The 27,056-nt window shown below is 44.6% G+C and overlaps 1 protein-coding gene across 2 annotated transcripts; it reads left to right on the top strand.

The window, feature by feature from the left end:
* Window positions 1-819: 819 nt before the first annotated feature.
* LARS1 (leucyl-tRNA synthetase 1) lies at window positions 820-20,803 on the top strand. 2 transcript variants are annotated; one of them, XM_062638190.1, is made up of 31 exons: window positions 820-978; window positions 1,555-1,642; window positions 2,264-2,344; window positions 2,773-2,910; window positions 3,359-3,520; window positions 4,220-4,332; window positions 4,721-4,784; window positions 5,313-5,380; window positions 5,706-5,931; window positions 6,328-6,415; window positions 6,516-6,592; window positions 7,035-7,088; window positions 7,549-7,689; window positions 8,339-8,416; window positions 8,996-9,081; window positions 9,167-9,232; window positions 9,329-9,411; window positions 10,041-10,179; window positions 11,484-11,696; window positions 11,886-11,943; window positions 12,783-12,846; window positions 13,469-13,652; window positions 13,867-13,957; window positions 14,802-14,942; window positions 15,495-15,635; window positions 15,729-15,839; window positions 15,970-16,080; window positions 18,463-18,567; window positions 18,779-18,874; window positions 19,500-19,632; window positions 20,437-20,803. In XM_062638190.1, exons 2-31 carry the CDS (start codon window positions 1,592-1,594, stop codon window positions 20,640-20,642), a joined length of 3,369 nt encoding a protein of 1,122 aa, XP_062494174.1. In that variant the 5' UTR covers window positions 820-978; window positions 1,555-1,591; the 3' UTR covers window positions 20,643-20,803. The 2 variants fall into 2 exon arrangements, with proteins under 2 accessions (XP_062494174.1, XP_062494175.1); XM_062638191.1 differs by lacking the exons at window positions 820-978; window positions 1,555-1,642; window positions 2,264-2,344; ... (1 more) ...; window positions 3,359-3,520; window positions 5,313-5,380 and having other exon boundaries at window positions 4,218-4,332.
* Window positions 20,804-27,056: the final 6,253 nt, after the last annotated feature.

The following is a 27,056-nucleotide window of genomic DNA, read 5'->3' as shown; positions in this document are numbered from 1 at the left end:
GTCACGCTGCGGGGTGTGACTCAGTGCTGTGGGAACCAGGTTCTAGTGATTAAGCTCCTTGGCACGGGGTAGAGCCTCTCATTAAGCTGTCGTGGTAGCTTTGCTTTCAGAGGTGTTTGGGGTTCGCTGTAGTGCTTTTGTTGTTAACCAGGACTGTGTTTGCTGACACGACCGAGGGGGGCACAGCCGCTGCCCCAGCTCGCTGTCTTGGGGAAGAAAATCCGAACTCTCAAACTCTGTGCGCCCAGGTTTGTGAGCGGGACCTGCGGTGCGTTGTGTGCTAAATGAGTGAGGGGAAGGAGTATTTAACACTTACCGGCGGGGTTTAAACACAGCATAATTCACCTGAAGAACCCTGAACTACAGTTAGAGTGGACCTGTGCACCAGCCTCTTCTCCTGGCAAAGGAAGTACCATTCCCGCTCAATGTGTAGCAAGATAAAGAGACATTAGTGGGAGTTGTGAAGAGTCTGGACCAAAACGAGAGCTCTTGGGGGTTTTGTTGGGTTTCTTTTTTTTTTGCTGTGCAGTTCTATCAGCTCCTGTCTCCTCAGTTCAAACGGCAATAATTAAGTTTGTTAATTATGGGTAATGGGGCCAGTTTTTTAGAGCGTTCCTTTTGTTGGCTACTGTGGAGCTCTGCCTGGGAGAAAGGTTGTTAACCCTTTCCTTACAGATCTTGGATCCTGTTTCCAAAGGCTGACTCTCAGTAGTGATGCTCTGCTGTGAGCTTGTGCTGTAGGTTAGGGAGCCCAGAGGAAGGCTTGCCTGCAGCGAAAGGGGTTCAGGAGGGTTCTTTAATGTATTGCAAGGCTGTGTGCGTTAACCGTTCACCTGGGCTTCTCCATTGTGTTTCACAGGAACGTAAAGGGACAGCAAAAGTTGATTTCCTGAAGAAAATTGAAAAAGAGATTCAGCAGAAGTGGGATGAAGAGCGAATCTTTGAGATCGATGCCTCGGACAGGCAGAACCAGAAGTGGTATTGTTACTTCTGATTTCACAGGGTTTTATCTTTAACTGCATGAAATGTCTCTTCAGGGGAACTTACTTCCTTCAAAATCCATCAGAGAAAAAGTGGCCCCTTGGTCTGTGCTGATTGGTGGCTGGGTTTTTCCATTCCTTTTTTTGCATTTGCTATTTCTAATTAATGTGAAGTGTTGTGAAATGAGTAAGTACTTGCAGTGTGCCACTAAACAATCTGAGCTGGGGTGGTAGGAGGTTAAATAAATGACTTTAAGTCTTTGCAGTAATTAATTTACAGAAGCAGCACTAGAATTACTTCCCTTTGGGAAGATGCTGTGTCTGTTGCAGTTTCTTTGTGATCTCAGTCCTATGCGGGTTTTTCTTGTGCGTGCTTATTTTCTGTAAGATGACAAAGCCTGTTGGGATATCAGTTCTGTAAAATCGGATACTGGTGTTGCTGGCAGGAAGACATTATTTTAATGTAGTGTGCGCTGACAGTAGCAGAACATAGCAGTTAACTGTTTGACCCACGCATCATCTGATGGTCATTTTGAAAGCTAATTACGTTTTAATGCTCTGGATTTCTTCTCAGCAAAGGGAAGTACTTTGTTACCTTTCCTTATCCCTACATGAACGGCCGCCTTCACCTGGGACACACCTTTTCTTTATCTAAATGTGAGGTAAAGATTTTTCCTTTGCTAATCCCTTTGAGTGCTACTCTAGAATAAATGATGATTTTTGTAGTTAAGCTTTGAGCTGTCAGAAGCCTTGTGAATGACTTTATAGGGTCAGTAATGACTAATTGAGACTTTCATTTTTGCCCATATTTTCAGTGAAAATGCTTGAAGAGAAATGCCACTCATCACTTCTTTCATTCTGGGAGAGCAGACACAGGTGTTTCCTCTTGTCATTCTCTCAGAATAGTGGAAACTTCGCAAGAAATCTCCTTGTCTCTTTTGTTTGTGACCACTGCGCTGTTACCTGTGTGTGGACAGGTTTTAGGCCCTCTGGATAGGGTTCTGCAAAATCCATCTCTTCTTTGCACCCATTTTGCAGTCAAAACCAGCCCCCTCCACATCAGGAAGGCTTGGACTTACACAGCTAGGCAGTGGCAGAGCTGGTATAAAACTGGGTTGCACCTTCTTTTCCATTGATTAGCTTCCTAGATGGTGTTGATGTCATTCACCTGTCTTTCAGTACTTTCATGTTAAAGCAGGAGTTGCACTTACTACTTGAGCAGAGTACTAATGAAGCCTTGTGCTGTTCCTGTGTAATCTGTTTCATTTTTCCATTTTAAATAGTTTGCAGTTGGGTACCAGAGGCTAAAGGGAAAGAGTTGTCTGTTTCCATTTGGCCTGCACTGCACTGGGATGCCTATAAAGGTAAGATGCTTGGAGTTAGAGGGATTTTTCTAATACTTTCCCCCAGTGAAGACTACTTAGAGCTGTCTGACCTGAACATCATGTTTAATTTATTCAGAAATTCATCAAGACAGTGAGATTTTGAACCTGAATTTGTAGTATGATATCAGTGTTGTGCTGGAACTCTTACTGCTTTCTAGAAAGTAAAATGCTTTTAAACTAGGTTTACCTATTGTACTTTTTCTTTGGAAGAAAATGCTCCCTGTAAAGCCCTTCCTGCTGTGGTAGGAATCTTGAAGTAGCAGAATCCCCTAGAAGCTAATGCAATGTCCTGAAAAAGTTTGAAGCATTGTAGTGAAATGCAAAAATGCTTATCACTAAAAGCACTCCCTAGCTGTGATTGAGGCAGTTGTCCCAGGAAAGTGCTGCTTGCCAATGTCTTCGCTTAGGCCTGTGCAGATAAGCTAAAGAGAGAAATGGAATTGTATGGCTGTCCACCTGAATTTCCTGATGAGGAGGAGGAAGAGGAAGAAAATTCTGCTAAAAAAGAGGAAATTGTCATCAAAGACAAAGCAAAAGGCAAAAAGGTAAACTTTAAACAAAGGCTTCCTGGGTTGGTGGCTGTGCTCTTGGACTCCAGGTGTGCATCAGGGGGTTCACACTTGGAGAACCCTGTGGTACATTGTGGGTTTGTACCCACAGTCATCACCTGATTGCCCAGGACCTCAGTGAACTGGTCATTTCCTGCCAGTTTGTCATGCTGCAGCCTGTCTGCAGATTGACCTGAGCATGTAACAGCTGAAAAGAGCATAAGGGGGTTAATGCATGTACAGTTGATACAAGCTGGGAAAAAGTGTAGGTTAGAAACTCTAATCATCAGTCTTCACTGCTAGAAAAGGATGCTCAAATGTTTGTATTAATGTGTATATCTGGGCATAGAAACCCTAACAGTAAGAGGGAAGAATGCTCTGAGCATGTAAAGCTAATGTGAGTACAGAATGGGCCTTTTTCCCCTCATCGCAGTTGTCATTTCAGAGTAAGGCTGCTGCCAAGGCTGGCTCTTCCAAATACCAGTGGGGAATCATGAAGTCTTTGGGGCTTTCTGATGAAGAAGTAGTCAGTTTTTCTGAAGCTGAGCATTGGCTGGATTATTTCCCTCCCCTTGCTATCCAGGACCTGAAAAGCATGGGATTGAAGGTAACTATGAAATCTAAAACTCAGCTATGGGAGCAGCCATGCTTCTGGTGGTGTTACGTTTATGGATGTGTGGCTTTTGCTTTGGGGAGGTTTGCAGTGTGATACCAGCATGGTTCTGGAAGTGTTTCTGCTGTTTATGGTATTATTCATTTAAACTTTTAGTAGTCTTTGGTGACAAGTGCTTTCTCACATGGTGCTTGTACTCTGTGCAGTGATTGCAACTGGAAGCAAGAATTGAATAAAGGAATTGTGACTTTCCCTTCTTGTTTTCATATTAGAAACTGCTCCGTAGTTTCTAATTGACATTATTGACAGTAGTTTAGGAAGAATAAAGATGTGATATGAAATAAAGATACTTGTCCTACTGACATTGGATTTTTAAAAATAAAGACAGGCAGAGGTTACAAACCAGGGTAGTTCTGGGATTTAGCTTGAGTGGTTGGTTAAAACTACCACAAAATCTCTCAAGTTCATGGTCAGCCGACAGACTGTGAGCCTTTGGCATCTCAGCTGTGAAGGAGCATGCACACACAGACTGCGGGGCAAGGGTTTTAAGCACACGCCTTGTGTGATATGTACTTGTATTATCTGTTTTTTTGGAGAGAAACTTTTTTTATTCTTAAAACAACAGTTTTGCTATTGTGAGGTTCCTCGAAGTTCTGTATTGTATTTGCTTATGGGGCCTCTTGCACATTTCAGGTGGATTGGAGGCGTTCTTTCATCACCACAGATGTTAACCCGTATTATGATGCCTTTGTACAATGGCAGTTTCTTACACTGAAGGAAAGAAATAAGATTAAGTTTGGGAAACGGTAAGCATGGAAACTACCACTCAGCTGGAAGCTTACTGTGAATGTGGAATAGCTCAGCTTCTCCAAAGGCAGAACCCCCCAACACGTCTCTGGAGCGTGCTTCCAGCTCCCATTAAACCAGAATCTTTTCATTTGAAATGCTTTCCTGGACAGAGTAGAGTGTGTTTATTGTGCTGGTGAAGTGTGTGAGGTTGGGTTCCTGGTGTAGTTTTCCCATGGGTACCACCTCAAAGCAAAATAGGGCCAATACCAAAAGCTCTTGTCAAAACTGAATGTGCAAGTTTGAAAATACCATTAAGTGGTCTCTTTTTCTTAAAGATTTGGGTTCCCCCGCCTTGGCCTACACATTATTGTATTTGCTACTAAATGAAAATATCCCTTTTTCCAGATACACAATTTATTCTCCAAAAGATGGACAGCCTTGCATGGATCATGACAGGCAAACAGGAGAGGTGATGTTTTAAATCGATATTCTTACGCGTTGCTTATGATCTTAAATACTGAGTGGAAAAATTAATTGTATCTTGGAGCAAACTGTATTTTATACATACAGAGTTATTGATTGTCAGTACATGTGAAAATGGAGTGAACTCCTCTATCGAGGACATTTGTCTTGACCTGTGGATGGTGTTTTCCATCGAAGCCATTTTCTGTGATTATTTGACAATTGGTGCCAGAAACCACCACTACATCGTATCATTGTCTGTTGAAACAAAACAAACTGGCTGTTATTAACTTGTGTAGCTAAGATAGTGGCTCTGCTGAGTAAATTTTTTGACTTTAGAATAAAGTACCACCTCTGTCTCCAGTCTGCACTTTTGAAACAGCCATTTGTATCGATGAAAATCTGATTTTCAGTGATGAGAACATCAGTACCTTAAACAGTAGTTGGATTCAGTTACTGCAGAATATGGTTTATTTTCTTTACTGCTTGAGTCCATGTCATATATTGATTGCTGCATTGTTTATGTGAACTGTAGGGTGTCGGGCCTCAAGAGTACACACTAATAAAAATGAAGGTATTAGATCCTTATCCCACAAAACTAAGGTAGGTCTGGAATTTGTAATGATAAATAATACCATCTTGTGGCCAGAAGTGACTGTTCCATTGGACGGTCTGTTTGCCTAATGCAAACTTCAGTTTCACCCTGTTTGTGTCACTTTAAAAACCTGGTAAATGAAGCAGTTTTGAGCTCTTTATTCATTAGTCTGTGTGGAACTCAAAGAAAATGAAAAACCCGCAAAGAACTTACTGACCCACTTTCATCCCTTAGTAAATGTTACTGAAAGTTCATATTAGCTTAAAAGCGTGTTGTGTATTACCCTGACTGGTTTTGTTTTGGTGACTTATAAAATGCTTTTTCCCTCCGCAGTGGCCTAAGAGGAAAAAATATCTTTTTGGTGGCTGCTACGCTCAGACCAGAGACCATGTTTGGACAGACCAACTGCTGGGTTCGCCCAGATATGAAGTACATTGGCTTTGAAACTGTGACTGGGGATATTTTTATCTGTACCCAAAGAGCTGCCAGGAACATGTCCTACCAGGGCTTCACAAAGGATAACGGAGTCGTACCTGTGGTCAAGGAGCTGATGGGAGAAGTAAGCATCTTGCAGCTTGCTGTGCAGGCTTATCAGTTCTTGTGAAGCTTATACCTGCAAAGGTGACGGTAGAATCCTACTTACAAAGAAAATACAGGATCCATTACAAAACTTTTGGGGTGTTCAGTGACTAAAAAAGCGAGCAGCAGTCAGCTTCCCTGGCAGCTATGCTCAGCTGCTGGGAGATTAACCTGATGCACTTCCCTGTGGAATAACACGTTACTGTTGCCTTGGCAGTCTCTCAGCAATCTGTCTCCTTGTCTAACTAAATATGTATATATTTATTTGTTTGTAATACGTAAGGAATGCCAGCAGATTTGAAGACACCAGCCAGAAGAGCTTACTCAGGCTGAAAAACTGCTGTTTATTGTAACGCTGTTCCCTTGTCCTGCACAGGAGATACTTGGAGCTGCACTTTTGGCCCCTCTCACCACCTACAAAGTCATATATGCTCTGCCCATGCTCACAATCAAGGAAGATAAAGGTAACTGTACAGCAGCATCACGCCAAAGCCTGCCTGCACTCTATGCATTCAATACGTGTTGATTAATCTTTTTATCTGTGATATCTGTTTCTTTGTTAAGGCACTGGAGTGGTCACAAGTGTTCCCTCTGATTCTCCAGATGACATTGCAGCCCTGAGAGATTTGAAAAAGAAGCAGGTCAGTCTGTTAACCGAGTTGCTTCTGTTTCCTTGCCATAGTGTGGAGGGTCAAGGTTAGATATCCAGTGGGTAAAACGGAACTCCCTTTGGTTGGAGTTTTGCTATCTCTAACTTGAAATCAAAGTAGTTAAAAATAAATGAAGTTAAAACGAGCAGAGCTGGGACAGATGTTTGTTCTCAGACTTCAAGTAGAGTTTTGAATGAGAATCAAGTAACTTCTGCTGCATGTTAAGGTAGAGAAGAGTATCGGAGAAATAAAAACAAATGTCTGTTGTGGAAATGACTTTCAGAGATGAGTTTTGTCTGCTTTGTATAAAATATTATGAAAAGACCTTATGAATGGATAAAAGCCTTTCAATCTTGAACATTTTTCTTCTATCCATATTGGTTAAGTTTTTAAAAATTTATTTATCTTTTTAATTTTCTTTTACCTTCCAAAGGCTCTGAGGGTGAAGTACAACATCAGAGATGAAATGGTGCTGCCATTTGAACCGGTGAGTCTACCCAGTGTGTCCAGCTGCAGTGCATGTGTCTGGGCACTCACTGGTGAGAAACAGACCAGGAGCTGTGCCTGTCTTTTCCAGAATTTCTACTTAAAGTCCTCCTCAGCTGAAACAATGAAGCGTTTAAAGTCCTCATGTTTTGCTGTTGTTGTAATGTTTGCTTCATAGGGGGCTGCAACAAAGATTTGTCATCTGTTGCTATCCTTCAGACGTAAAGAAAAGTGTTAATTTTTGTAGGAATTACTGTTTTGGAGATTGGTTTGCATCATTATACTGATAACCTGTTGGGTGATTAAAACTTTCCGCTGTAATGGCCAGATTGTTACAGTATCTGTTCTGTACAAAGAGCTAAAGTCCTTTACTGTGACAGCAGGGTTGTGCTGAATTGGTGTAGATTTTATGGCATTGAGATAGCCTGAGCTGACTGTGTGATACTGGTGTTAATTCTCAGGTGCCCATCATTGAGATCCCGGGCTATGGCAACCTTTGTGCTCCATTAGTCTGTGATGAGCTCAAGATCCAGAGCCAGAATGACAGAGAGAAGCTTGCTGAGGCCAAGGAGAGAGTGTACCTGAAGGGATTTTATGAGGGAGTAAGTAATAAAAGATTTTGAGTATTTTCTTGCTGAGCTTGATTGGGGTGAAACAAAGTGGGTGAAGATGATAGTACGTCAAAAAAGACTGCAAGAAAGAGGGAGATGTTTTCAGTTTTCCCCAGACCACTTTTCATTCAGAGTCTTCAGCCATGTGCTGCAGTTGTAGTTTTGTAGAACTGGAGACAGGATGGAGAAATCTATGACTGCAGACTGAGGTCTGTGATCTGATTTCCTTGCAAGTGCCCATCTTCTGGGGGGTCGATCTATCTTGCTACAAGTATTGATTGGGAAACTGGTGGAAAGGGCAATGTCTTGAGGTGATTTGTTTGGTTGTTTTCTCCCCTCCTGCCTTCCCTTGTGTGCTGGCTCACTGTGATGTATTTGTTCCTCAGCTGTTTTATTGTAAGCTGGTAACAGCTTTATTTCTGACTGTGTGTGGTTGCCTGTGTGCATGCTGACATGGAGACAGACCCATTTTGGGTAGATGTTTGTTTTTTTTTTCATTAAATACAGTCAACTTTATTCCTATTTTTTGCATGTCAAAGATTGCAGTAGCTGCTACTTCTTAATGCTGATCCAAAGAGGTATTTCACCTATTTGCTGTTCATTTTTAAAAACATCAGCTCCTGTGACCCATCTTTTACAGGTAATGTTGGTGGATGGATTCAAAGGACAGAAAGTTCAAGATGTCAAGAAGCTTATTCAGAAGACGATGGTGGATAATGTATGTGATAGAGTGCACACAGCTCCTTTCAAATTACCCATTTTGTCCTTTTCACTGTAGCTGAGTCACTAAAGAAACCTCTGCTCTGGTTCTGCTGTCATTACTGGTGCAGTAATCACTGCAGAGTTAGGAAATACTGCTGAAAGAAGGACCTTGTGTTCTTGCACTAAGTGGGATGAATAGCTTAGAGACCTCTTACTCCCTGCTTCATCCTGTCACCTTGTCTAGGAGGTATTTTGGTAGTCTGATTTAGTCTTTGATATAGTTGTTAAGACACTGAAAGTGTAGGATCACTTTACTAAAGACAGTGATCTTTGTGCTGCTGTCCTCCTTTTGGTTATGCATGGAGACCTGTACAAAATGATATGAACTGATACCTCAGAGGAGCGCGTAGTCAGTGTTGCTGTTGTTTTACTGAAGAGAATCCTGAGGCAGAGCGTCTGTGCAGTGGCAAAAGCCATGCAATAAATGCTGCAAAGCAGATTAGAACGGGGAGGATGCTTTTTGGTAAGATGTGAAGACTTTCAAGACTTCACCAAGCACTTCACTCTTAGCTTTTACTGCCTTTTCAACTCTTAGGATGAAGCCATGATTTATATGGAACCTGAGAAACAAGTTATGTCAAGGTCTGCTGATGAATGTGTTGTGGCCCTTTGTGATCAGTGGTAAGTGAAGTAGTTACAAAGTTAGTGCCAAATTATACCGTAGCTGTGGATTGCTTTGTTAACAACAAACTTTTCTTGGCTGTAGGTATTTAGATTATGGTGAAGTGAACTGGAAGAAAGAGACATCAGAGTGCTTGAAACATCTGGAGACGTAAGTTACAAGAGCAGATGGAAAGGGGAGTGCTTGTTGGCTGTGGCTGGTGGTGGTCTAAGGGGGCTGGGAGTAGTAATGGCTTATTTCTGACAGGTTTTGTGAAGAGACAAGGAGAAACTTTGAAGCTACTTTAGGCTGGCTACAAGAGCATGCATGCTCCAGGACATATGGCTTAGGTAGGCAAACTGCTCCTTTCCTCACTTCATGAGAATGTCCTCTTGAGAGTTCTCCTCATGAGGATGGTATTCACTGGTTCATTTGGAAGGCTGAAGTGCTATCTAGAATCCAACATGGCGTGGGTAGGTGTAGAGTAGCTATATCCAACTTGTATCCTGACCCAGCATCCCAGAGAAGGCACTTTCCTGAAAATCCATGTGGCTGGGGGTTATTTAATTTTTGCATTATTACAGCGGTTCTGTGCACCATCTCTGTAGCTTTTTGCCTGGGCCATTGACTTGGAAGGGATCTCAGAAGAAAGAGCTAATTCCATTTCTTGGGTATTCTCCTTAAATTCTGACTAGCCTTCCTCTTATGTAGCCTGTGACATGAGGAAGCTGTTCTAACTGCATCGTAACACACAGCAAATGATCAGGAGCTGAAATCTGTTTAAAGGTTGTATTTTCTCTTAAATAGAATTTTCAAATGCCTAAGTTTAATTTTTTTTAAAAAGGATTTTTGAAAGCATGAGCACTTGCATCTCTGTGTGCGTGAATGTATGTGTTCCACTGAAAGTCATGAAAAGCTTTGTGTGCTTGTCAGCAGGGCTGGTACTGGCTGTACCTGATACTGGTTTCTGTGTCTCTAGGTACCCGGTTACCTTGGGATGAGCAGTGGCTGATAGAGTCTCTCTCCGACTCAACTATCTACATGGCTTACTACACAGTGGCTCATCTGTTACAAGGAGGTAACCTGAGGGGCCAGGGAGAATCTCCTCTAGGCATCAGGTAAGGAGAGTAAATCCTGAAGTGCTCTTGTTTAAGTGGATGTGTTTATCTCCTGAATTGTTCTCCACAAATACTTGCCAAGGAGGCTGATGCTTTGTTTTGGTGTTTAAAAGGCATCATTTTCAAACTTAATGTGCTGTTAGTGATCTTACCACAAACCTGTGGAAGGGGAAATAAGGAAAGAGAGGAGGAATATCCCTGAAAGCAGAACTGTGCACAGGGTAAATTGCCTTTTTAACACAAAGTGGTCCTTGCCAGCAATTTTTGAGTGATTGGTCTCAGTGGCTGCTGTAGTGTCTCTGCTCACTGAGGCTGCTTTGCAACTATAGAAAATTGTATGCTCACAAAGTGAGCAAGACTTTATCACTTCCTTTTTGTCACTGTATCAAAAGTTGGTAACTCTCTTAGCTTGGAACCATCTTAAATCCACAACTCATATGTGGAAGCCTTCAAAGTAAGAGGGGGAGGCATTTGTACCATATACTTCCTAAGACTGCTCTGTGACCTCTTGGTTGGAATGGTTGTGAACTTTCAGTGGTAGAGATCAGAGAGATGAGGTAGTACAACTCCTCTAGAATTGAAAAAAACAACTTCTAGTCTTGCCTTGAATCTTATGCCCTAGTTCTGTGTGTTTTCTGGAGCACTAAACATGCTGGAACTGGAACTTACCTCATTTGATGCTATAATGAATCTGAAAAACATTTCTCAAGTAAAGATTCTTACAGACAGAAATAGTTCTGAAAGGCTGGGCAAAGCTTTCATTTTGGCTCAAACCTCTCTAATTACAGAGAAGCTCCCTGCATCCTAGTCATGTCTGGAAATGAACTTTGAAGTGAGCATCCTGAGCACAGAATTGCAGATCTGTTGGAATTAAGTATACGCAATTAGAGTGTACTCGAACACAAACAGATAACATCTTCCTTGTGGTGTTAGCAAATGCTTTTTACCAAGACTTCCTCTGTGGGGGACAGTAGAAAGGGACTGCACACCACAGTAATAGAAAGTATAGAACAGTAATTGCCAGAACTAGGTCACTAAAGAGGTACGTGTAAGATGTTGTTTTAGACTGGTGGTATCAATTCAGCTGATTGTTTAATGTGTACTGGAGGTGCTCTGGATCCAGAATGTTTTTCCTGTCTGCATAATACAAGCCAAAGCACATGCACATTCTTTGTGTTTGCTCTGCTTATCAAATGGAAGGTGTTGTGAGAACTGATTGTGGTTTTAATCTGTGTTACACAAACTCCTGTGGGGCAGAAGAGGAACTTTTACTGATATCTCAATATGGGACTAATTCTGTGCAGAGCGCATCAAATGAGCAAAGAAGTCTGGGATTACATCTTCTTCAAGGCAGCTCCGTTTCCTAAAACAGAGATTCCCAAAGAGAAGTTGGACAAGCTAAAGGAGGAGTTTGAATTTTGGTATCCTGTGGATCTCAGAGTTTCTGGCAAAGATCTTGTTCCAAATCATCTTTCTTACTTCCTCTATAATCACGTGGCCATGTGGTCAGATCAAAGGTGAGTTTGGAGATAATGTGAACCAGGCGTGCAGGAGAGAAAGCTGGAGAGTTTGGAGTTCTGGTACATCTGCTAATGGCTTTTTTGGACCATGCAGCATTCAGAATTAGGTTGAAAATGTGTGTTTTCATATTGCAGCTTTGCTATGTATTTACTTCACCAAATGCTTTCTATCTTGTCTTTGAACAGAGAAAAATGGCCAGTAGCTGTGAGAGCAAATGGACATCTCCTGCTCAATTCTGAAAAGGTAGAGTGGGGTTTCATGCGAGAGATGGCTTTTGTGGCTTTCAAATAGGCACTTAGCCAGGCTGGAAAAATGCTTCTTGCTATTTAAGAGGAGGAAATAGTGAAAATTCCAGTTTCCTCATTGGTGCCCTCCAGTTTTGCATTCATCAGAGGTAAAGACCTGCCTTTCTTCCAGTTCTATGGGATGCTTTTCTTAAGTTAGCTCTTGTATAGCTTCACCAATTTAGTAAAGATTTCAGTGCATTTCTGTGAAGTTTTAGGGTAATACAGAATGTAGAATGTTTTGGTTTTGGGATTTCTTGACTATAAATTTTGGCTTTGTTAAGCACTGGAGTAGATGCAGTGAGAGGAAAACATTTGTGCTGGTAACTCGCTAATGTGTGAAAGTTCTGAAATGAAATTAAAGTACCTGAACCTGGGAATTAGGCCTTGGAGACTGTCTAACATGAAGGAAAAAACCCCACCAGAGTCCTTGGAAAAAACAATGCAGGATGAACTGGAAATACCTAATTTGAAGTAGTATTTAAGTTTAATTTAGGTAGTTTCTGGAATGAACTTTTAACACTGGTTGTCCTGCCTCACAACCTGACAAAGGCTGGGCTGGAACCCAAATGATGCCACCACTTACCCTGTAGCTGTGGTGTGTGTGGACCTGTTCAAGGTTCAGGAGGTAGATGAGCAAAGTTCAGTCTCCTTTTCTGTGTTCAGATTTACCCAATTGCTTTTGCTGGGGTTCATGAGCAAACACCTTCGCAGGGGTTTGGCCAAGCCCCTGTTGTGTCTTCCTTATCCAACAAGAAATTGGATGTGCGAGCAAACAGACTCTTCTGTTTCTTGCAGATGTCTAAATCTACAGGCAACTTTCTTACCCTAACTCAAGCTATTGACAAGTTTTCTGCAGATGGTAAGTGTGTTCTGACCTCCATCTGGTTTTCGGTTATGCCAAAATGACTAAACTGAGTGTTCTGCTCTCAGAGGAGCAATGGGTTTATTGGAGGATTGAATTGCAGTAAATCCACTGCTTACCACCTGTGCTTTTTGACAAGCTGAACTCTACTGGGATTTTTGACAAGCTGAACTCCTCTATTCAGGCACACAGCCTGTTCAGCCAAGAGCTGCTCCTGATGTTGAGACCCCTCAAAAGGTGCCTGCTTCATGCTTCCACCTTCCACATTCACCTAAGAGATCAAAACACATACAGATACTGGTGGTGCACAGAGAGTGTCTACATGAGTGCCCATGTTCCATGTTCTTGCACACTGTTGGTTTTTGGGCAGTGATTGTACTAGGCTCCTGGTCCTTGGTGTGTGTCTGGTTTCCTCCCTCAGGAGGGCAGTGTACCTCTACTGGGTAAAGTCCATCCTTTCAGACAGCTTTCTCTAGCTGGCCAGGCAGATTGAAAATGCACTCTGCATTTTATTAACTCATAATGAAAAGGCAGCTGGAATTAATTTTGAGTCCCTCCTGCATCTGTAGCTACCAGCTAATTGCATGCTGGCCACATTAGCTGATGCAGTTTCTTTCAGGCATGCGTTTAGCCTTGGCTGATGCTGGTGACACTGTTGAAGATGCCAACTTTGTGGAAGCCATGGCAGATGCTGGTATTCTTCGTCTCTACACATGGGTGGAGTGGGTAAAGGAGATGATTGCAAACAGAGACAGTCTGAGAAGCGGTCCTGCCAACACCTTCAATGACAGAGTCTTTGCCAGGTACTGTACAAAAGCTAATAATACACTTTGCTTCTTTGTTTTTCGTGCAATGTGCATCTCTATTCTACAAATTAATGAATGACATAGAACAAAACACTTCACAGGGTAGGGTGTGGGATTGCTCTGCACGGGTGATAGTGGTGTTTTACACAGTCTGCCATTACGTGGGGTAGACTCTGTAACGTTGGTGTTCTCACTTTCCTTCCCTCCCTAGTGAAATGAGTGCTGGCATAATGAAGACAGACCAAAATTATGAGAAGATGATGTTTAAGGAAGCTCTGAAAACTGGCTTCTTTGAATTCCAGGTAGGAGGTCGTTTGTTAGGTGTAAGAAACTAACACTTGGTATTTGTTACTTTGTGGATTTCTTTTGATCCTGATGTCTCTGATCCTTAATTAGCTGAATTGGAATCGGAATCGTGCCAAGAAACAAGACTACTTGAATAAATCTGAAATTATAAAGGTCTGCTTGTGTGATTTTTACCAAGGACCAGGGGTAGACAACTGTGTATCTGCAAATAGTCCTGATTAACGAATATGAGCAAAAAGCTGGTTAAAACAAAGACACTTATAAAAAGAGGGTTTCCTTTCTTCAGCTCCTTTTTAATAAGGACCTCTTCATGAGAAATCCAGATAATGCATCAACAAAGTTGTTTGGAAGCAGAGTGCTTTTTGATACACTCCATAAGCCATGTCTCCAGAGTGTCTGCTGAACCACACACTGCTCTTTAATGAGTTACGGAGACTCCTTTATGTGGCCCCTTTATGATACCCTTGAATATGATAAGTAGGTTGAATTATATGTATAATGATAGATCATATTCATTGTCTTTTTCTTAATATTTATTAGTATCTCTATGCAAGCTATTTGAATGACAGTACCTGATACACAGTTGTGGATATTTTTGTCTCTTATGTCTGTGCCAATAAACTCTTTAAGTACCATATTGCAGCAGAAATACAGTGGCCGCCTGACAGATTCTCACTCAGGTGCTTCAGGAAAATGTAGTTCCTGTAATAATCCATGATTGAGTTCTAAGCTGTTTGCATTCAAAAGGCATATTAGAGCAAGGAGTTGTGTGTTTTCTTCTTGATGTTTTTCCATGGCAGGTGGGGTGTGCTAATGCTGGTTGCATTGGCTGTGTTTCAGGCAGCAAAGGATAAATACCGTGAGCTGGCGATAGAAGGGATGCACAGAGAGTTGGTGTTTCAGTTTATTGAGGTTCAGACGCTGCTGTTGGCTCCTATTTGTCCCCACTTGTGTGAGCACATCTGGTCGCTGCTGGGAAAGGTACTCACTGACGTTTGGGTTTTGTCACGTGATTCAGATCTCAGCTTTTCCTGATTTTTAGTGAGGCTCCTGTCAGGCTTATGGATGTCTTTTGCATGCAAATAGAAGAAATGTCTTAAGATGTAAAGAGCCATAATAGCTCATTGTCCATAGGACAGTGAACATATTGGGTTAGCCTGTTACTGGGATGACATATGCAACTCTAATACAAGTCACTTTGATTATCTACTCACAAAGAGGTGATCTAAAATTGACCCAGATAATGTAATATTCCTACACTTAAACATGAAACTTTGGGGATTCTTTACTGCCTTATTCTTGTAGGTGATGTTATGTAGGTGTATGGCAGGTGTAATTGTATGTGTAGTCCTTAACATTCTTGCAAATAAATGTTTGTTGGCTGTACCTTTACTCCTTTACAGCCTGATTACAGGTGGGTGTTCACTGAGGTTCCAACTGTCTAAACTGTTTCCAGTCAAGCTGGGGTTGAAACCCCACCAGATACTAATGTGTTTTCATCTCTGTACATGTTACTTCTCCCTTTCTTCAAAGCCTGATTCCATCATGAGAGCCCTGTGGCCGACAGCAGGTCCTGTTGATGAGGTATTGATTCGCTCATCCCAGTACCTGATGGAAGCAGCTCATGACCTGCGACTTCGCCTCAAGAACTATATGGCACCTGTGAAAGGAAAGGTGAAGTGTGTTAGGTCATCTTTTTAAGTGTGCTGCCTGATAATTCTGTATTGCTTCGGGAGTCCTTCCTAATTTTTTTGCTTATTTCCTTAGAAAAGTGCTAAAGAACCTTCCCAGAAGCCTTCTCACTGCACCATCTACGTGGCAAAGAACTACCCGCCCTGGCAGCACACCACCTTGTCAGTTCTGCGCAAGCACTACCAGGTCATCGTCGTTCCGTGTTTCTTTGGGCTGCTTACCTGCTGCTCTGGCGACTCTTTTTCTCTATCTGTAGAAAGTTTCTAAGCTGTAATTTGTTACTTATCCTTTATAATGGGTGTTCATTGATGTTTAGGTCTGTGGAGGTCAACTGCCAGATAATAAAGTAATTGCCAGTGAGTTGAACACCTTGCCAGAGCTGAAGAAGTACATGAAGAAGGTTATGCCTTTTGTTGCCATGATTAAGGTGAGTGCCACAGGGACAGTTCTTGTATGGAAAAAGCTTTTGTGAAGGAAACTTGTTGGACAAAGGCAATGATAATCTGTAACTTGGTGCATGGGTATTGTTGTTTCCTTTGTTTCGTTCCTGGATCTCCTACTAACATTTGACTTCAGTCGCTTTCCTCCCCTTGCTTGTTTGGCATCTTCATGGTTTGTTTATAAACTGTTTTGACATCTGTGGAAGAAAGATACAGTAAAAATGTCTCTACATGAATTAGCCCAGGTGAATGAATGGTCTGGCTGGGGCTCAGTAGTTTCTGTATTTTGCAGGTTATAATCTGTGCTTCAAATACATGTGAATTCCTCTGTGTTTGAAATGCATCAGATTTCACTCTTGAGTTTTTTATGCTGAAATGAGAATAAGGTGTTGCTCTGGGGACATAAAAGTGCTTAACACTTGAAAGCTATGAACAAGGTTAGAGATAAGTGATTGCATCACACTTAAGGGAGAAAGTTGGGGCTGTTCAGCCTGGAGAAGAGAAGGCTGCGTGGAGACCTCAGAGCAGCTTCCAGTATCTGAAGGGGGCCTATAGGGATGCTGGGGAGGGACTCTTCATTAGGGACTGTAGTGACAGGACAAGGGGTAACGGGTTAAAACTTAAACAGGGGAAGTTTAGATTGGATCTAAGGAGGAAATTCTTTCCTGTGAGGGTGGTGAGGCACTGGAATGGGTTGCCCAGGGAGGTTGTGAATGCTCCATCCCTGGCAGTGTTCAAGGCCAGGTTGGACGAGGCCTTGGGTGATATGGTTTAGTGTGAGGTGTCCCTGCCCATGGCAGGGAGTTTGGAACTGGATGATCTTAAGGTGCTTTCTAACCCTAACTATTCTATGATTCTCTAAAAGGGTCTGTTCTGAGCCCTGAGTGGGATTATGAATTTTGTGTGTTATTTGTGTACCATGCAAAGAATAAGCAAAAACTTTAAAAATAAACAGGGGAGGGGATGGCCAGAATAGGATTTAAAATCTTTTAGACTTCTTGTGGTCTGGAGAAATTGAGAGGGATTGGTAACAGGAAAAATCCTAATGAGTGTGAAATACTTCTTTACTTAAGTTTTAGCTTAATTTTTAAAATTCCTGCAATAATATGTTCTGTTGCTCTTATAATTTATAAATGGAGGTGCTCTTTTGCCCTCTCTCTCGGGTTATTCTAGTGACTCCTCATGGTAGCTGAGACGCCTTCAGAGGAGCAGAGAGCACAAAACAGCTACAAAGCTTCCTGTAGAAGTGTGTAAAGAGATGTAGTGATGTATTAGATCAGCTGGTGTAGTTGGAAAAGGTCAGAGAAACTTTCAGTCCTACAAGTGTATTAGGTCTGAAATGTCCTGGGCTTGATGTCCTTATTCTGGCAGAAGTCAGTGATCCTGGTGCAGCTGGGAAGGGGCTGGCATACTGAGCTACCCCAGCATCGATCCTCTCGCTTCTGAAGAGCAGGGAGCAATTTCACATGAAGACATAGAAACATCTGAGCTCAGGCTCCCTACATCAGTGTGTTTTTCTCGGAAAACCAATTATTCAGCAATTCCAGTGCACAAGGAACATTACTTCTTGTGCTTCCTCTTTGTCAAAGGAGGGCTTAAATGGATGAGAAACTTTGTAATTTACAAAGGGGAGCAATTCAGTGTGAATGCAGGGAATCTTTCACATTAAACTGACAAGGAAACCAGGAAACCACAGCCATGCTGAGTCTGACAAAGCAGAGCTTCAAAGGAGACAGCTGGCTCAGCATGTAAAAGCAAGAAAAGGGCAGATTGAATTCCAAAGAGGAAGTTCTGTTTTAGTGTTAAAAAAAAAAATCATGTGGTTTTTCTGTTGCCTTTAATACTTTGTCTCTTGTGAGTGTTGCTGTTGGCTTTCTCAACTAATTAAGTTACTTTTATGTTAACATATAAAGTAGTTGTTATTTCCCTGCAGAGAACTTGTTTTACGACTGCTGTGAACATGTCCAGTTGTTGTAAGCTTGGCCTTTATTTCAAACTAGGTCATAAGACTGCATTTCCTGCTGTGAAATACCACCGAAATGCTGACTTACTTTGTGAATTCTCAATCTGCACATTAAGTAGGGATCATAAGTAGCTGAATGTCAAACACCTTTTCAATTCTATATTAAAAATGTGTTCTAATTGCTCTTGCTCCTCCCATCAGTGTCGCTAACTTGCTATAGAAGAAGCCCTGTTACAAGAAAAATATTGCTCCTACGTTAGCATGTTGTGCCAGCAGAGAGCTCTCATGGTTAAAGTCCCATTCTGTTCATGACTAATGGAGATAGTTTGCTGTTTTGAAGCATCATTTTACTGCAGCATTTACAGTTTTAATCCTTTGATTCTTTTCCTTTTTTCCCCTCTGACAGGAAAACCTGGAGAAGAACGGCTCCCGGGTTCTTGATCTGGAGCTGGAGTTCGATGAGCGGGCAGTGCTCATGGAGAATATTGTCTATCTGACAAATTCCCTGGAGGTTGGTACAGACCTGGCATATTTATTGCTTGGGTTTTACTGGCAGAGGTGGAGGACCAGCCTTTCCTAAGGCTCTAAGCATGGTTGCATTAACTTCTGGGTGTATGCTGCTCAAGCAGTGGTTTTTATTATCAACTAAATAGGTCTGATATCTCCTGTTCCCTCCAACTGGATTAAACTGTTTATTCCCCTTTCTCCCTTCTTTGTCACAGCTCGATCACATTGAAGTGAAGTTTGCTTCTGAAGCAGAAGATAAAATAAAAGAAGACTGCTGTCCTGGAAAACCATTTTCCGTATTCAGAACTGAGGTAAGATCAGAAATTCACATATTGGAAGCCTGAGAACCTCATTTAAAAAAAGCCAGACAAAAGCAAACATGCCATGTCAAAACTTGGATCAGACATGGACACTGGATTCATTTTGCCTTTCACCCAGCACTCCTTCAAAACAAGAAACATTTCCTGAAGCAATTGTATTGTTTTTTGTTTTCCTTCCTCTGTATAGAGCCCTAAATGTCTGTGGCTGTACCTTAGACTGAGGTTCTTCCAGTCAGCACCACTTAGTTATCTGATATGAAGACTCTTAGTTCATCCATTTATAGTGGCTAAGAGATTCCCTTCAGTGGCATAAAACATTTCAAAAGGATTCCTACAGCTCTGTTGTGGATCCTAGGCAAGTCATATGTAAGATCAGTGACCCTTCACAACAGTGGCATTCCCTAAATACGTCCTCAAGACTTGTGCTTACTCTGCTGTGTGTTTTAAAGAGTTGGGGCAGTGCTCACATTATGCCACTGGCAAGTGTGCTTCTAAATGAAGTTTTTCCACCCAGAATGCTTGCTGACAGCAGATGTTTGGTTTGGTTTTGTGTTTCCTTTGAGGCTTGGATCACATGCACAGATCTCCTTTAATGTTTGTATTAACTTCCTTACAGCCCAGTGTGTCTGTGTTCCTGGTGAACCCTCAGCCATCAAACGGCCACTTCTCTACAAAAATTGAAATCAGGCAAGGGGACAACAGGGAGACAGTGATCAGGCGCCTGATGAAGATGGACAGAGGGATCAAAGGTAAGGTGCTAGCACAGCTCTGTGGCTTAAGAATCAAATACATCTGAAGCACTGAGATGGGTATAAAAGGAAAACTGGACCTCATCCAAGATCTGGTGACAGCAGAGTAATCTTTTCTTTCCAAATCTTTAAACAGCTTGTGTTTATATTAATGTTTATCTGTAGAACAAAGACAGCTACCTACCGGTGACGGTGCCCAGAGGAGCAGGGGAAGGGCACTGTGTACACGGTAGATGTGTGTGTGCGTATCTACTGGTGGTATGCTAGGTGGGTACTTTTTGATGATGGAAAACAGGTGAGGTTAAGCAGCGACTTTCTCACTCCTTCTTTTCCAGAAGGTGTCACTGTTCTGTTGGTGACCAGGGCAGAAGGTTGTACTTGGCTTGGCTGCAAGACAACAGGCTTTCTGAGCTTTGTTCTAGGTCTGCTTTGTGTGTGAATAGGGAATTGTACTTAAAACAACACTTACCTGCCTCTTTCTCCCGGTCTGTGAAATTCATTGCTCAGAAAATGATACGATAATTGCTCAGTTACTCATGGCTGTCCAAGCAGCAGATAAAGCAAATCTAGTGCTTAGAGTGGTACTGGGAGCTGTGTGGTTTATCCCTATTTCTGCTGGTAACATGGTGTAACCGCTGAGTGGCATCTTTGTGGTGGGTGTAAATCTATGCATGAATGTTATTCCCTAGAGTGTATTTCCTTGGAGCAGATGTAGAAGTACTGGGTATTGTTTTGATCAGTTCAGTTGACACTGCAGCCTGTGTGCATATCCTGGAGCCTAACCAGCCTCTCTCTTCACTGCAGATCTCTCTAAAGTGAAGCTGATGAGGTTTGATGATCCTGTGCTTGGCCCCCGGCGCGTTCCAGTCCTTGGCAAGGAGGAAGCAGACAAAACACCTATTCTGGAGCAGGCAATCTTCCACATCGACCTGGGCGAGCACCGTGTTCGCCTCTCTGAGAACGGCCTCATGAAGGACATTGGGGACACCATTGTTTACCTCGTCCACTGAACTGGCATGTCCTGGGGTGACTCTGAGCATCTTTAATGAGCAGAGATGGGAATTTGTTCTGTAGAAAACAAAGCCTCCCTCTGCATGCAGGCTCACCCCATCTCTTTTAAACATGGATAAAATAAAACTCTTTTCCTCTGGCCCTTTGGCTTTACTTGAAAGGAGCAGTTATCCTCAATGTTAATGTGGCCAGTCTTCCTTTTCAGCTGTGGCCAGTGGTTTCAGGAGCAAACTAGAGTACCACACTCGGAATTCCTCTCCCTCCAAATAGGCAAAGACCTGGGTAGAAAAGTTGGTTGTAAATCTCATATAATAGAAGGGAACAAGTTGCTTGCACGCGTGTATTTTGCTTTGCAACGACCCAGGTGACTGAACAGCATCAGGGCACTTTTACACAGACCAGCAGTTCAGAAGTAATTTGATGCTGAAGAACTCTTAAGCAAGAGTTAAATAGGAAAGCTTCCCTGCTTCCTAGCTCTTAAAACAGGAGTGCCTGTAGCACACGCTGTTACAGATTGACTTTTCCTTTCTTATTCTTTCATAAAACTGTGCATGAATCTATTTTAAGTAGAAAGGTGAAGTGTTCTTGTCATAGATTTTGCATTGTGATGGGTCTTGGTAATCTCGGGACTATCAGGCTGCTTTCCCCTTTTTTTGGATTATGAATCATCACACCCAGCTCCAGGGTTTGTGTCTGCAGAGTCAGGAAGGTGCCTGGTGCCAAACAGCATCCTTTGTTCTGTACCATTGCTCCTCGGCAGCTTCACAGCTCTCAATGCTCCATATGGCTCAACAGTTCAACATCCTCTAAGTACGTAGTGGTGTGGGAGGAAGGAACGTGCCAGAGCCCAAGGCTGCTGTACCCAGAGCTGTGGAGCGTGCCCTGCCTTCCCTTTGCTATCCCTTTGAAAAGGCAGGTTTTGTCTGTAGTTATACAGACACAACCAGGGCTTCCCTTTCCTGCTGCTTCTCTCCAGTCCCACTAAGCAACTACTCGATGGTTCTGAACACGTTTGCTCGTCAAGAGAAAAAGGTGATGCAGTGGCCATGGGAGGTCCCTGGGTGCTGGGGTCAGCAGGGGAAGGGTTGAGGCTGAGCACTGCTGGGTCTGTCAGGCTGCTGGATACCAGTGGGCAGGCTGCTGGATACCAGTGGGCAGGAGGAATGGCAGAGGTGGCCTCTGCTTGGTTCAGGGGAGCTTGTGGGCAGCTCGTGGGGCCTTCTCAGCACAGCCATGGGGAGTGCAGAGCTGTGGGGAGCAGGCTGCGGGGGGGGCGCTGGTCCCATCCCTTCCCTGCGGCAGCAGGGATTGTTCCTTTACGAAAGGTTTGCTTCTGTGTACTCTGAGCAAATCCCTTCCAAACTGGACGAATAACCTCCAGCATGGGCCCAGTGCCAGTTCCCGTGCGTGTCTGCGTTCATGAGGGGTTTGGTGTGTCAGAAATAGGAATCGGGAACCGAGCCCTTGTCCCAGCCCCAACCCTCCTCTTCCTTGCCATTTGCTGCTGGCTGTTGGTGAAGGAGCCACCCAAAACAGGAAAGAGATGAAACTAGCCTGGTTTTTCATGCAAAAGGTTTTAATGGTAACACGGAGCTTCCAGGGGGTGGGAGGCTGCAGCAGGAGCAGTGCCAGGGCCGGGTCCCCCGTTCCCCCCCTCCATCCTGAGTGTCTGCGCTGCCGCTGCAGGAGGGGCTGCGATCCCTTCGCTCCATCTGCAGGCTCCAGCTCTGAGCAGTGCTGCTCGAAACTGACAGCAAGAAATGTCCGAAAGCTTAAAATGGTTTTAACCGGTTGTTCCTCAGGTGCAGAAATACAAAATAAATATCTTGAAGATTAATACAAAACAACGGGAATCCTTTGCTCATCGGCTTCTCTCTTCTCCCCAGGGCGCATGAAATCGAAAAAGCCTCGTTAAAAAATGAACTTCACATCATGGAAAAAGTATTAAGCATCACAGAGTTTGTACAAGTGTCTCTGAACCAGCAACTAAATGTATGTATCTTATTGATTCCTCCTACCCATCACCAAATAAGAGATGATTATATACCCTACTGTTCCTAAGCATATACATGTGAAAACAGGCGTTCCTGTTTTCTCCTGTAGTCACACGGCTGTAACATTTCTGCTAACGATTCCCGGGCTCAGTGCCGAAAGAAGACAACAGAATTCCCTGCTCTGCTCCGCAGGGTCTCCAGGTGAGCACCGCCTGCTGATCCCTGCTGCCTCCAGGGCTTATTTCAGTTGGGACTTTGGTATAACAGGGCCCTTCCTCCACTTTTATCCATGGACAGTGCTCACCAGCCCCACCACTGCACGGAGCTGTGCGTGCCACGGAGCTCTCTGATCCCTCCACAGCCTCCCCTTTGGAGCAGGTACAAAGCCATGGGCTCGCATGGGTACGTCCCCATCGCTTCACCTGTGCAGGTTTGGGTTCTGACACTGACTGGGTATTTTGAAGTGTGACTTTTCAAATGGGGGAGATACTGAGACTTAAGGCAAAACCCCTGAAAAACATGAAGTCAGAGCTGTTATTGCACTTAAAACACGGAGCTGCACAAATGAACTGCAGCAACTGTGTGGCAGTGAGAAAACCTCCTAAAACAGTGGTCAATGTACACCTGAGCTTCCACGTTCCTGAGCTGCTCCAGCACTGTCTGCATTCCCCTTTCCTGCAGCTGGTGGAGGCGGGACCAGCTCTTCAGGCTTGGGGTTGTTTCATGCTTTATTCTCCCAGATTTTTCTCTTCAAGCTCATTTCTTGGGTGTGCTGGATCTGGAGGAGGTGCTCAGTGCTTCAGCAGTTCCTGTTTTGCTTTGGCTTATGGAAAATTCACCAGGATGAAGCCAGGAAATAAAACATCAGTGTTCATGAACACACCTGGTGACCAAGAACGTGGTGTGGATTGGGAATCAGGATGCACAACAGCCTTAAGGGTGTTTCTTTAACAGTGACCATCATCCCCTGGGGCCCTGTGCTCCTGAAGGGGCTGGTCTGGGAGCTCCTCTTCATTCTTCTCTGCCTGGGGCGAGCAGCTTCTGGCTGGGGCAGGGGGGATGTGGAGGCATCGGTCAAGGTTCTGTTCCTATCTCTGCTCGTCGTTCATCAGGAAGCACGGCAGCTGCTCATGCACAGGGGTGCTTGGTTACTGAAGCACTCCAAGGGTTCTGCCAGGCTGGGCAGGCGGTTGGAGCTGAGCTGAGGGATGATCTGGTCCAGGCTCCAATTTGTTACTGATCATAAGAAACGAGCAGATTAAAAAGAGGCCCATTCAAGAGCCTGTAGAGGTTCATTACTGGTCCCTCTGTTCTGGGTGCTGCTTTATGTGCTTTTCCAGAGCTTTTCCAGTGTTTTTCTCCTGCATGCTGCCGGTGAGCCCACTGCTCCAGGTGAGAGATCCCCACTGGCCTGTGCCTCCAGCTGGACGATGTGTCTCATACACAGTGCACTCTTGTTGTGTTTTGCCTTTCCTAACGCTGTTTCTTCGCACTCTGTGCTCCAGGTGATGGTCTGTGGACCACACGAGTCTGCAGACTTGGTGGATCCCCAGGGCCAGGGCTTGGAACAGCCTCTCCCCACCACTGAGAGTGCGGAGGGGAGATGTCCCGAGGTGAATGGGGTGTCCTTTCCTGTGTTCCCTCCTGGCCAACTGGGAATGATAAACAGGGTCCCTATGCCAATGCCTAACTTCTCTTCACTGGGGGAATGGGCTGAAGAGAGTCTGGAGGGTGGGAAGGCAGGAGGGAAGTTAAATAGATGTGTATATAAAAAGAACAGAAACCCTTGAAGTGCTCGCCCGCCTCCATGTGAAGCTGCCACCTCCTGCCAACATGTGATACCTCCCGTTCCACTGCTGCCCAGCTAACAAAAATGAAAACAGGATGAGGGGTTTGGAGCAGATCCCCAGTGAAGATGCAGCCCAGAGCTGAACCAAGCATGCGACATTTGCTCATGCTCCAGGGAGCCGGTGGGCTGATGACGCTTGCAGAGTCAAGGTGCTTGGAGCTGACTGTTCTGGAGCAGAGGGGTTTAGCCTGGTGCACTTGGAGAGCTGCTCCTGACAGACCCAGCTGATGTTGGTTTCTCCATGAGGACAAGGGCCACTGCCTTGCTCCGTGCCGAAGCTCCGGGGTAGTTCCAGGAGGTCCTGCTTTAGCCTGTGCTTTTGGAAGCAGAAGGTCTGAGTTCTCGTCCCTCTTCCTTGGGATGTTCCTGGTGAAGTAACAGGGTCCAGATGCTTCCTCCTAAGTGTTTCCAGGGGAGGAGGTGAGGAGGACTTGGCAGTTTTGCTCAGGGGGGCTGCAGTATGAAACCCGTGGGCAGGTATGACTATGGGAGCCAGATGCTTATTAGAGCTGTTGCTTTAAAATATGCCTTGTTTTCAGTTCTCTCTCCCTACATATTTTGAATATATTTAGGGCACTTATCACCATAGCATCAAAGCACTGAAATATCCTGTGCAAGGAACTGAGACATCTGTCCCAAAATAGCTGCCTGCTCTTTTACCAAAGCACTGGTTTCACTCTCAGTGCTCCCTTTCCCTGCCATTGCCCGTGACTGTGTGTGCACCTGAGTGCTGGAGCTTTCCCTGTCCCCATCAGCCCAGCGCTGTCACTTGTCATAGCAGTGGGTCAGGGGCCAACTCCAGGAGAGATTTGTGATGCTTTGTGATGCATTTGCCTTAAGACTTCAGTATCGTGTGGTGGGCTGAGAGGTTCTGCATGGGCACGGTGAAGCATTATTGCTGTTTATCTTGCTATGAGATGATAGAGAGTGGCTTTGTTCCATGGAAGCAATGTTCTGACCCATCATGTGAGCAGAATTTGGCTGCTGGAACCCAGAGAGATGTGCAGAAAGACGCTAAGGCTTGCTAAGCCTTAAGGCATGCTGAGCACCTTTAGCTTTTCCTGGTGCTCCTGGTGTCCCCTGATGCTTACTGCATCCATTTGGTAAATGGAGCTGAAGAAGCTGCTGTTTCTCCTTGTATTTGGGCTTTGGCAGGACCGAGGTGTGAGAAACAGAGCTGCAGCCACCTCTGCTACTCTGAGACTTTCCTTTTGCAGATCCAAGCTGAACTTCAAATCCTTCCTCCCTGCTGGCCCCGCAAGCCTGCTTCCCATGGGAAACCCTGCCACACTGGCGGGTACCTTCCCAAGGGGACTTCCTTCAGTCACATCCCTCTGACCCAGGTGAGTGATGGGGCATTGTTTCCTTCCTGCCCCTTGTCTTCAGCTGCCCGCTGCGTGCAGACTGCGCTGAGCTCCCCCTGGGGCTCAGCAGTCCCTTGTTGCTCCCTGGTCTGGAGGAATCTCCTCCTGAACTCCTGATGGGACGGACACTGGGGTCCTGCAGGGCAGGGTTAACGGACATCAACATGGGGAGCTCTCTGGTCAGAGCCAGTCCCTGGCTGCTCGCCTCGTTCCCGGCTCTCCAGGGCCATGGAGCTGTTCACCCTCTCGTTAGCACACTGTGTGCACATCCAGTGATCACATCTGGAGCAGGCGTGGGTGGGCAGCAACTCTGCCCCCTTCAAACCAGAAATTACCTCCTGAGCTGGTCCTGGACATACCCAATGCAATCCTCTTTGTTTCTGAATGTGCTTGGGGGAAGCGGATGATCTTGGTTACAGAAGCAGCTGATGAGGTGCTCTGGGTTAGTTTTAAAGAGATGGGAAGTGTCTTCAGCAAAGAACTGGTGTCTTCTCTGAGACGCTCAGCTGTCCCTGAGGTGTCCTTGCTGAGAGCCCTGTTCACTCTGATTTGCAGCTGGCACCACCTTTTGTACCTGGGCAAGCTGCGCATTCTCAGTTTGTCGGGAGTACAAGGTAAGAGCTCGTTTGTGCCTCTGGTGGCTTCTGTGCCACTGAAAATCCCTGCCAGCAGATGCCAGTGTCCTGCTCCACAGGCAGAAAAGGGCTGTACACCAGGAACTGATTTTGTGTGTTCCTTTTTCTCAGTGCCAGAAGACAGTTCCAGGGCTGTGCCAGTGGCTTGGAGCGTTCCTGTTGACCAGTGGAGTTAATTGTGTGCTGTCCTCTGCGGATGTGGTTCTCAGCAGGTTAGGATGAAGCACAGCTGCAGGTTTGGGGATGGAGCCGTTGGTGGTTGCAGCAAGGGCAGAAATTGCTGGTCTGGAAATGGGCAATGAATCCAAGTCTGAACCCCAGGAGCTGCTGTGTGGGGTTTGCTGGGGGCGGCCCTGAGGGGGGCAGCCCGGTGTCCCCAGGGCTCACACGGGGAGGCTTGAACTGGGGCCAGCTGAACACTGGAGCTGGTGCTGCGGTGGCAGAGGCTGGGCTGTGGCATGGCCGGTGCTGGGTTCTGCTCTGTCACACGGTGTTTCATGCATCTTAATGTAGCCTTGAACCCATGAATTCCCCTTAAGATATTTACAAAAGCGGTATCGAAATGGGAAGG

This window comes from Pezoporus occidentalis, unplaced genomic scaffold, assembly GCF_034315485.1.
Source record: "Pezoporus occidentalis ecotype Australia unplaced genomic scaffold, CSIRO_AGI_Poc_V1 ctg55, whole genome shotgun sequence".
Lineage (NCBI taxonomy): Eukaryota > Metazoa > Chordata > Aves > Psittaciformes > Psittacidae > Pezoporus > Pezoporus occidentalis.
This window is presented reverse-complemented; position numbering and strand designations above follow the sequence as displayed.